At 45.9% G+C, this 11,576-nt stretch overlaps 1 protein-coding gene across 1 annotated transcript; it reads right to left on the reverse strand.

Annotated features, from left to right (window-relative positions):
- Nucleotides 1-759: 759 nt before the first annotated feature.
- LOC124029504 (potassium voltage-gated channel subfamily C member 2-like) lies at nt 760-7,843 on the reverse strand (the record flags this gene model as incomplete). Its single annotated transcript, XM_046341192.1, has 3 exons — nt 760-1,406; nt 4,703-4,879; nt 6,904-7,843. Coding segments are annotated over 3 exons (1,254 nt in total), but the record flags the coding sequence as incomplete, so codon positions are not given.
- Between the last annotated feature and the right edge of the window lie 3,733 nt (nt 7,844-11,576).

Genomic DNA, 11,576 nt, shown 5'->3' on the forward strand with positions numbered 1-11,576 from the left:
GAGAGCGAGAGGGTGGCAGGTGAGAGCGAGAGGATGGCAGGTGAGAGATATAGGGTGACAGGTGAGTGACAGGGTGGGGTGGCAGGTGAGAGCGAGAGGGTGACAGGTGACAGGTGAGAGCGAGAGGTGGCAGGTGAGACAGGGTGACAGGTGAGAGCGAGAGGATGGCAGGTGAGAGATATAGGGTGACAGGTGAGAGTGACAGGGTGGCAGGTGAGAGCGAGAGGATGGCAGGTGAGATATAGGGTGACAGGTGAGAGTGACAGGGTGGCAGGTGAGAGCGAGAGGATGGCAGGTGAGAGATATAGGGTGACAGGTGAGAGTGACAGGGTGGCAGGTGAGAGCGAGAGGATGGCAGGTGAGAGATATAGGGTGACAGGTGAGAGTGACAGGGTGGCAGGTGAGAGCGAGAGGATGGCAGGTGAGAGATATAGGGTGACAGGTGAGAGTGACAGGGTGGCAGGTGAGAGCGAGAGGATGGCAGGTGAGAGATATAGGGTGACAGGTGAGAGTGACAGGGTGGCAGGTGAGAGCGAGAGGATGGCAGGTGAGAGATATAGGGTGACAGGTGAGAGACAGCGAGAGGGTGGCAGGTGAGAGAGGGTGCAAGAGATGACAGGTGAGAGCGAGAGGGTGGCATAGAGGTGACAGGTGATTTTATGAGAGGGTGGCAGGTGAGAGCTAAGAGAGTGACAGGTGAGAGCGAGAAGGTGGCAGGTGAGAGCAAGAGAGTGACAGGTGAGAGCGAGAAGGTGGCAGGTGAGAGCGTGTGAATCAAGACATAGTCCATGACAAGTTCCCCCCCACCCCCACAAAATAAAGTGACATTTTTCTTATTTTTTATGGAAGCACGTATGTTCTAAGTATCTAAATATAGCAACATGTAAATCTCCCTGATTATGAATACGTATTTACTAAATGTTGTGGCTGCTACTTTTAGAGCCACCATTCAAGAGTCCTTTTATTGCCATTATTAAAGTACAACAAAACTGAAGTAATGGGAATTCAAAGTGATGCACAGCTAAGCTACTTCAAGGGTGGACACCACATCTACAGTTCAAAGCAACGTTTGTATGGAAGAGGAGAAGAGCAGGGTTAGTCTGTGGTCGAAACCACTAAGGTTAGTCTCTAAAGTAGCTAACAACATTCACAAAGTATATTATATGATTCCAGGATGCTACAGAGAGCTAACGCCTATGAAGCTGGCTTCTGTCGGGTGTTTTGGGGGTGGGGGAGGGGAGTGTGCTCAGCCTCGCTCTGGGCCGGGACTCACAGGACGGATGGTATTGGGGAGCGGGAACGCCTCAGGGGGCACGGTGAACTGTAGGGTGAGGTCACTGGAGACAGCCTCAGGGCGTTACCAGCCAAGCCCGCTATGTTGCTTAAGCTTGGGGATTTCTCACAGCCTTCGGAAGAGTGGGCGAGGGCGCAGGAACGGGACATGAACACACACAGGCACGCGGTCAAGTATTCCAAGTCCAAGCCAGCCACGTGAATGAAACAAGACAGGAGACGGGAGTGAGACAGAGCAGCAGTACATACATACGGTGATTCATGCACATATGTAGTTTCTCATGACACATGTCAGACGGCAAATGTCCATTTAATTGAATATGTTGACAGAACTTTGCTTTAATTACTGCTTTTGAAGTTATGCCAATATGAATGTCTCATATAATGGCATCATTACTATGTTTTGTCACACACAATTTATTCAAGCAATAATCTCATACAGATGTGTTCGTATTTCAATTGCTAATTAAATATATATATCAGGCTAAAAACTGCTTTTCATTCAGGAGCTCTAGGATTTGTGCTGATGTGGACAAAGTCTCTGAAATAAAGCCAGCATCAAAAACACAGGGCGTGCAAATGTAAAATAACTGTGCTTAAATGTAAAATAACTGTGCTTAAATGTAAAATAACTGTTTAAATGTAAAATAACTGTTTAAATGTAAAATAACTGTTTAAATGTAAAATAACTGCGTTTAAATGTTTAAATGTAAAATAACTGCGTTTAAATGTAAAATAACTGCGTTTAAATGTAAAGCAAGATGATGAGGAGTATGATGATTGTGGAAATGACGCTGATGATAATGGAAAGAGAACTGATGAGCCTGTAATAATGACTGTGATGATAGACAGTAATCAGGGAAATATCACACTATCCTTAAATGGCCTGATCAGCAGGTGGTGCACACCAACTAAATGTACATTCATTTCTATCAGCAGTCCTTTTTAAATGTCCAGACGCCAGTGAGAAACAAACAAACGACAAACCAGCCAGACCATTAACAGAGCTGGCCAATCAGCTGGCACAAAGACAGAGGGAGAGGAAGAAAGACAAGCTAATGGGATTGCAGCATCATTACCATACTGTAGATGGATCCATTTGTTTCAGCGTTTACTCAAAAGGGACGGCACGCAAATGAGTCCGCTTCAGAACCAGCCGAGCTGCCAGAACAAAGGGCAGCTTCAGCTTGTGCCGACAGGTAGTGCCGGGACTAGAAAGGACCTCATGTTTTATGCATTAATCGCTGCACTGCTGCGACCGCCACCGCCGGCTGAGGAGGCTGAGACGAGGGCACAGCTGGACGCTCGCCTTGTGGCACCCAACTGTTCCATAGCCCATGATGAAGCAGAGTCGCTGTGGTGGGCACGGGACCAGGTGGTGGGAGGCCCAGGGTTGTCTCACGCCTGGCAGATTGCCTCAAGACCCAGGTGGGCTGAGCATGGCACAGCACTGTCTCGGTCAACACGTGGGGGGCTGTGAGGTTTATGAGTTGGTACCCCAGAGAGATTTACTGACTGGCTTTGTGTGTGTCTCGTGTAATGGAAGGTTGAGTTAAACAGGAGCACCAACTGTGCAGACATCAGAGCTGCTCTAAGTCAATATCAAATCAATTAATCAACATAACAATGTGAACCATAGAATGAATCATAATAAGAAAAGACTCCTGCAACAGTTAAAAGTATCCTATAGTAATAATGCTATAATTAACATTAACCCCAAATGACAGTTATAACCATGTCCTTCTCCAATTACACACAGAGGAGTGGGTTGATTGCCAGGCCATACAGCAGACCCAGTGTAAGCATGAGATTTAGATTGCCTTCTGGAGAGGCAGTTCACTTCTGATAAGAGGCAATTAGCCAAAGCGTAACGGAGTTCCATATTACAGTGTAGAATAGATTAACACACAGCAATAATTGCTCAAGATGACAGAGATAAAGCTTGGGAATTAAGACAGTGAAGCACGATTTAGACCTAAACGTTCATTAGGCCCGAAATGTAATTTCTCATTCCAACAAAAAGGTTATTTTGAAGACACTATACAGTATGGTAATGACTTCTAACTCAACACAGGCACCTGTACAAACAGCAGGTCATCCTAACTCAACACAGGCACCTGTACAAACAGCAGGTCATTCTAACTCAACACAGGCACCTGTACAAACAGCAGGTCATTATAACTCAGCACAGGCACCTGTACAAACAGCAGGTCATTCTAACTCAACACAGGCACCTGTACAAACAGCAGGTCATTCTAACTCAACACAGGCACCTGTACAAACAGCAGGTCATTCTAACTCAACGCAGGCATCACCTGTACAAACAGCAGGTCATTCTAACTCAACACAGGCACCTGTACAAACAGCAGGTCATTCTAACTCAATGCAGGCATCACCTGTACAAACAGCAGGTCATTCTAACTCAACACAGGCACCTGTACAACCAGAAGGTCATTCTAACTCAACACAGGCATCACCTGTACAAACAGAAGGTCATTCTAACTCAACACAGGCATCACCTGTACAAACAGCAGGTCATTCTAACTCAACACAGGCACCTGTACAAACAGAAGGTCATTCTAACTCAACACAGGCATCACCTGTACAAACAGAAGGTCATTCTAACTCAACACAGGCATCACCTGTACATTATATTTCTATTGTTTCTATTTGTCTAGTGTTTAGTATTGTTCTGTGTTGTGTTCTTTAGCCTACATTTTAGTGACAGCATTTAGCATGCCTTTCAAAGATAGAAGGCTTGTCGCGTAATTTGTCTGCTCTGTCTGGTGCTGCAGATGGATACTACCTTCCAGATGACCTTTAGGACACAGTGGTGGGAAGACTGGGTCACCACACAACATGACCTTTCCATAGACACACTACAGGACTGCGCCACTCCAACATCCCCCTATAGCCTCAGGCTGGATTACATTAGCAGACGAGGGCCTCTGTCTTCCTCCCTTTTCCTGGGAGGAATTCAACATGTGGGCAGATACAGGAAGGAGACTTTTCATGGATCATCTGATTGTTGTCCATATCCCAAGGGGTGAGTAGTGTCAACTGAATGTAGCAGTAGATATCCCTTATCACACAAGATAGGCTAGTGGATTAGGTTTGGTGGCGGTATTTTAGTGACCGATACCACAAATGAAGCCCCACGGCCTTGAATGAGCAATGACAGAACCGCCTAAATGATTTAGTTATGAATCACCGTTAATGAATGATGATTTATGAATTCCCAATAATGATGTAACAATGAATCATGGATCATGGATAAATGGAAGAACATGACATTGACATTTGCCATGCCTTTCAAAACCAAACAAAAGCCATGAAAATAGACACGTCCATGATGACGGATGCTGATGCACATGCATAAAGATCCTGAGCCAGAGGGGTGGTGCAGTACCTGTCTTCCTGACCCCACCGTCGGCTGGGCAGGTGTAGTCACTGGCAGCCAGCAGGAAGCACGTCCCCCCACTCCTCCGCTCCTGCTCTGGGGTGCTGGACCTGCGCATGGGGACCCTCTCCTCTGTGCTGGGGGACATGGTGAGATCACTGCCTCCACTGCCGTCCCCTGACAGCACTGGTGACCGCAGGGAGAGAGAAGGAGGGGCAGGAGGAGTGGGTTAAGGGTGGTAGGGCGGAAGAGGGGCGAGAAAAGGCAGGTCAAGGGATCGAATCAGGACATCAAACAGCCTCCCACATCAAGAGTGCTTGCCAAATGCCACGAGGACCAGGCGCGCTGGGGGACAAGGGTCAAAGGTGAAATAGACAGGACCCCAATCGATGGTGTCAACGCACCTAGTGTCTGCCTATAAAAGAGCTTGCCAATGTCAAAACAAAACAGGCTGAAATGTAGCATTTATCACATCTTATAATGAAAAGGCTTAGTTAGGATTAATCTATTAAAACAATTCCACTTTGAATTCAGCATACCATTTGATGTGTCCTCGGATGGGGCCACAGTGTCTCCTGACCCCTCCTGTCTCAGCCTCCAGTATTTATGCTGCAGTAGTTTATGTGTCAGGGGGCTAGGGTCAGTTTGTTTATCTGGAGTACTTCTCCTGTCCTATTCGGTGTCCTGTGTAAATCTAAGTGTGCGTTCTCTAATTCTCTCCTTCTCTCCTTCTTTCTCTCTCTCGGAGGACCTGAGCCCTAGAACCATGCCCCAGGACTACCTGACATGATGACTCCTTGCTGTCCCCAGTCCACCTGGCCATGCTGCTGCTCCAGTTTCAATCTGGCCTGGGCCCTAGGACCATGTCCCAGGACTACCTGACATGAGGACTCCTTGCTGTCCCCAGTCCACCTGGCCATGCTCCTGCTCCAGTTTCAACTGTTCTGCCTTACTATTATTCAACCATGCTGGTCATTTATGAACATTTGAACATCTTGGCCACGTTCTGTTATAATCTCCACCCGGCACAGCCAGAAGAGGACTGGCCACCCACATATGCTCTCTCTAATTCTCTCTTTCTTTCTCTCTCTCGGAGGACCTGAGCCCTAGGACCGTGCCCCAGGACTACCTGACATGATGGCTCCTTGCTGTCCCCAGTCCACCTGACTGTGCTGCTGCTCCAGTTTCAACTGTTCTGCCTTATTATTATTTGACCATGCTGGTCATTTATGAACATTTGAACATCTTGGTCATTTTCTGTTATAATCTCTACCCGGCACAGCCAGAAGAGGACTGGCCACCCCACATAGCCCGGTTCCTCTCTAGGTTTCTTCCTAGGTTTTGGCCTTTCTAGGGAGTTTTTCCTAGCCACCGTGCTTTTACACCTGCATTGTTTGCTGTTTGGGGTTTTAGGCTGGGTTTCTGTACAGCACTTTGAGATATCAGCTGATGTACGAAGGGCTATATAAATAAATTTGATTTGATTTGATTGCACTCAGCATGTTAAGAATAAATAGCCAATGCTATTGTCTGCATTTCAAATGACCCCCAAAAAAAAGTAAATCATGCTGGCTTCTCAAAAGATTTCACATGTGTGTGAATACATTTATTAAAGCATGTCTAGTTCTGAACTTATTAAATGTTAATATTTCACATCTAATAAAGCAACATATTGCACTGAAACCAGAGCATGTGCATACCCTGAGGAATTTCTGGATTATAGTTCAAAGAAACTAAGGAGACAAGGGTCAACACTCATTTCCATCAATATCAGATGTGTCAGAGTGATTTACAGATGAACGGCTGCAGGGGAAAACGGCCACCTACAGTCAAGTCACAAATGAACAATCCCTACTTTAAAACCTTAAGAGTCAAACGCTTTTTCTGTTTTCGTACAAAATCTTATTAGTGAAGAAATATTTCACAGCAATCAGTCTCATCTCCGACCCATCAATTCCTTTCTGCATCATTCTCTTATCTCCGTGGCAACAGAAGTGCAAAACATTCTAAGCACATCAGTGGTGCTAGAGTCTCTCAAGAGGAAAACCATGTGTAAACCCATGTGTCTGTTAAAAGGCCACTGTTTTCCACCTGAATGAGATCCCTTATAGATTCTCCCCTTGCCCCCCCTTCTGTCTATACATGAATAACCCCTAACCACCTGACAAATTCCACCTTAAGATACAATGGTGGTGTGCTGGCGGTCTCACCTGATTGGTTGCGCTCCAGCACCCTGCTCCCCTGCATGTTGCAGACGTCCCCCTGGGGGCTGTTGCAGGTGGTGTTGAGGTCTACTTTGAGGCAGGTTGGGGATCCCCCCAGTGCGACCTGGGGGATGTGCCTCTTCCTCTTCTTGGGAAGCTTCTGCTTGGCCATGGCCAGCGAGTAGTACATTCCAAAGTTGTTGACGATGACGGGCACAGGCATGGCTATCGTCAGCACGCCCGCCAGGGCGCACAGCGCGCCCACCAGCATGCCCGACCACGTCTGTGGGTACATGTCACCATAACCCAGCGTGGTCATGGTGACCACGGCCCACCAGAAGCCGATGGGGATGTTCTTGAACATGGTGTGTTCGCCAGCCGTGGGGTCGTTGGGGTTGGCGCCGATGCGCTCAGCGTAGTAGATTGCAGTGGCAAAGATAAGCACACCTAGGGCGAGGAAGATGATGAGGAGGAGGAACTCGTTGGTGCTAGCCTTCAAGGTGTGACCCAGCACCCGCAGCCCCACGAAGTGTCGCGTCAGCTTGAAGATACGCAGGATCCTGACAAACCTTACCACTCTGAGGAAGCCCAAGACATCCTTAGCTGCTTTAGATGACAGTCCGCTTAAGCCTACCTCCAGGTAGAAAGGCAGGATAGCCACAAAGTCGATTATGTTGAGCAGGCTCTTGACAAACTCCAGCTTGTCTGGGCTGAAGATGACACGCACCATGAACTCCAGGGTGAACCAAAGAACGCAGACACCCTCCACGTAGGTGAGAGCTGGGTCCGTCTCGATAATGTAATCAGGACCCAGGTCTGGCAGGCTGCCGTTGAGCACCGCCTCAGACTTGTTGATGATGGTGATGGTGTTGAATGCCTCATGGGTCTCCAGGCAGAAGGTGGTGATCGAGACCAGGATGAAGAACAAGGAGGCAAAGGCCACAAACTGGAGAAGAGGAGATGAGATAAGGAGAGAGAGGGGGGGGGGAGATTAGAGAGAGAGGGAGGGGGGAGATTAGAGAGAGAGGGAATTAGAGAGACTTTTGAATGTCAAACTCTGTTGTGTCATTGCAGCTCATAAAGCATAATATATGCAATCTGGATAACCTTCTATTTACTCATTAATTTATTCCCTCATCACACAGAGAAAGAAAGAGAGAGAGAAAGAGAGAGAAAGAAAGAGAGAGAGAAAAAAGAAAGAAAGAAATAGAGAAAGAAATAGAGAGGGAGGGAGGGAGGGAGGGAGGGAGGGAGGGAGGGAGGGAGGGAGGGAGGGAGGGAGGGAGGGAGGGAGGGAGGGAGGGAGGGAGGGAGGGAGGGAGAACCATAGCAACGTTAATTAACATCACCTAAATCGAATACAATACACTCCATAGAGAGAGAGAGAGAACAATCTATTATTACTAGCAATAAACCCAGCCAGTGGCTCACTGGGCTGTGGCCTGGCAGTCTTAATGCAGTTAAACCTGCTAACTGGCCCACTCATTCCCTCAAACCTATCGGTGTAGGTTCATTGATGCAGAAGGGCATACAGTATTCAAGTCTTAAAACGTTCAGTCACTGTTATAAAGTGTGTTGGAGTGAATGAGGTGTCATCCTGTTGAGTGGATGAGGAAAGATCTGTCCAGTCCATTTGGTAGCCTGTCTGTTTCTGCCATCATGCCACTCCTTTCCACCCTGTCGTGCCATGTTTGGTTTGCATGACCGTATGGAGTAGGTAAGAGCTCAAACAGAGAAAGGATCAGGCTGGGTTTTTGTTCAGCACGTGAGTCACAAATTGTAACAAATATATTTCTAAAAAGCCATATACAAAAAGGAATAGTTGATTGAGGGATCTCATTGTCTGCGTTTAAACAGGTAGCACAATTCAGATGTTTTTCCTCTCCACTATTTGGTCTTTTGACCAATCACATCAGATCTTTGGGTCATAAGACACCAATTAGTATGGAAATGCAGCCCTTGTCCTCCACATTACGGATTTACAATCCAGCCCCAATGACTGAGTAGAAAGCGGTATAGAATTGTCGTTCTACACAGCACACGCCCACATCCTCTGTGTAATGGACTCAGACCTCTTCAGGTCAGTTCAGATTGTCTCTCGAAAACTAGTCTGTACACATTGCTTTAGATGAGCAGAGTGGCACAAGGGAATTCAGCTTATAGGTTAGTCAATAACAAATATTTCAGTTGAATGTAGCTAAAGGTAATAACTACAAAAGGAAATCCTTGAAGTATATTATTTTCTAATATAATAGACAACAACAAAACATTATTTTTTACATGTGGTGAATGTCAACCTTATATTAGTCCAGAAAAACCCCTAAATAATAAAGCAATTGTGTGATTTTAACCAAAATATCTGTCACGCCCTGACCTTAGAGATCCTTTTTATTCTCTATGTTCGGTTAGGTCAGGGTGTGACTCGGGTTGGAAAGTCTATGTTTTCAATTTCTTTGTTTTGGCCGAGGTGGTTCCCAATCAGAGGCAGCTGTCTATCGTTGTCTCTGATTGGGGATCACATATAAGTTGTTATTTTCCTTTGGGTTTTGTGGGATCTTGTTTTCTGTTTAGTGTCTGTACCTGGCAGAACTGTGTGCGTTCGTTTTCACTTTTGTTATTTTGTTTGAGTGTTTTTTGAAAATAAAAATCATGAACACTTTCCACGCTGCGCTCTGGTCCACTCCTTTCGACGAGAGCCGTTACAATATCGATGCAGAGAGAGAGAGAGTCAGTGACAGAGACATAGAAGGATATATATTCCTAGGAATGAGTCACCTTTTAATTAAACATCAGCTGTTGGTGAGACACAGTGAAGATTCTTTAATCAGTCTCTCTGTCCACTGCCTATCCCTCTGTTTCAGTCTTCACGAGCTGAAATCTCTGTCACTCACAAAACATATCTCAGGGCACAGTGCCCCCACGGCAAAGTCAAGCAGAGACACGGATGACTAAATAGCCCTCATTGGTCCTATTCATTAACCCCTGTATAACGATATGCCCTGATGGTTGGAAAGCAAGTTCAGGGAGTGAGTGTTTTAATAAAATAAATGGACCATAATACAAAACAAGAAACACTAACAGAACACAGACATCCAACCGAAAAAGAAACAATGATGCCTGGGGAAGGAACCAAAGGGAGTGACATATAGGCAAGGTAATCAGGGAAGTGATGGAGTCCAGGTGAGTCTGATGACGCGCAGGTGCGCGTAACGATGGTGACAGGTGTGCGCCATAACGAGCAGCCTGGTGACCTAGAGGCTGGAGAGGGAGCACACGTGACACCCTGGGTCTAGTTTACTGACCAAAACCTTGTCTTTATGGACAAGCCACAGGAAGTGGGAGACGCCAGTGGGATTGATTTCATTGGGACTATGTTGTACAGCCTCAGTGGCAGAGATTGTGACCTTTCTGGTTTACATGCATCCCTATCCATGTTTTTATGACTACCGTGAAACATTCAATGAATTAGTGTATTCTTCAGTGGAAGGCTTTCAGCTTTGCCCTTTAAAAGTAGCCACTGTATGTATGAATGTCAACAGCATGGTCGCTACACAAAACAATTTACTTCAGAATGTCCACTGCAGCCAGACCTGATTTCCTTGGCAGACAAACTTCAGTCTGTTTGACCCAGATGTGTAGACTGTGTGCGCGGGCGTATGCATTTGTGTTTGTATGTGCAAATAGGCTGGGTCCAGAGAGGTGTACAAATTGCTCCTCCCCTCCCTCCATCGCTCTCCCTCCATCTCTCCTAGAGTCAGAGGAAGTGGTTTCACACCCTCCCTTGTTTTGAATTGTATGTGTTTCTGGTAGAGCACTATCTAGGGAATAGTGTCCCATTTGGAACGCAGCCTATGACTCATGCAGTCTCAGAACGTCATTCTGCACTCATAAAGTGTTTCTGTGCATTCATCCTGGCAGTCACTGGTTGCATGCAGCCTTTTCACATGTATTATTTTATGTCTATTCCAGAACGTGACTTTATTTTATTCATAAACTTTCTGTATTTTTTTCACCAGGAGGACAAGTTCTAAAAAGGCAGCAGGCATCAGGCAACTGAGAGAAACTATAAAATGAAAACTCCTGAATTTACTTTGCAAAGTTAACAAGCATTCGTTGTTACAGAACCGAGGTACTAGCTATTTAATAATGGATCTCTAGAGCGAGCCAAGTGAATAGTCAAGGCCGCAACAGAACAGAACATGAAATCGTGAAGCACATTTACCATTTTAGAGGCAGGCACGGGGAGCCATACAATGGACAGTAGCTCAGATGTTTAGTGATTTACAATGTGCCGCAGCACCATCTGTTCCAGACAACATCTTTACTTTCCAGAGTTTCACAAAAGCTTCATGTTTTTCTACTGCATCTATTTCAACATAATAATGAGCAGATTCATAACACACTTCCCCCTAACCACAATCTTGTGCAACTTAGGCACAAAAACACCACTTTGACCAGAAATACTGTGCGGCGGTATCAACAACAGCCAGGTTAAGTGTGTAAACTGGTCCTCAAAATGGGGAATATCCTCCTTTTAAAGTAACAACCTTACTAATAAATATCTAATGTATCTTGAGAAATAGTATAAGTTATAGTATGAGTTATAAAGCTCAAACTATAACTTATAATAATTTTCTCCTGTCATTCTCATGAACACAAAACAAGAAGACTGGCGGCCA

The sequence above is a fragment of the Oncorhynchus gorbuscha genome, unplaced genomic scaffold (assembly GCF_021184085.1).
Source record: "Oncorhynchus gorbuscha isolate QuinsamMale2020 ecotype Even-year unplaced genomic scaffold, OgorEven_v1.0 Un_scaffold_6629, whole genome shotgun sequence".
NCBI classification, from domain to species: Eukaryota; Metazoa; Chordata; class Actinopteri; order Salmoniformes; family Salmonidae; genus Oncorhynchus; species Oncorhynchus gorbuscha.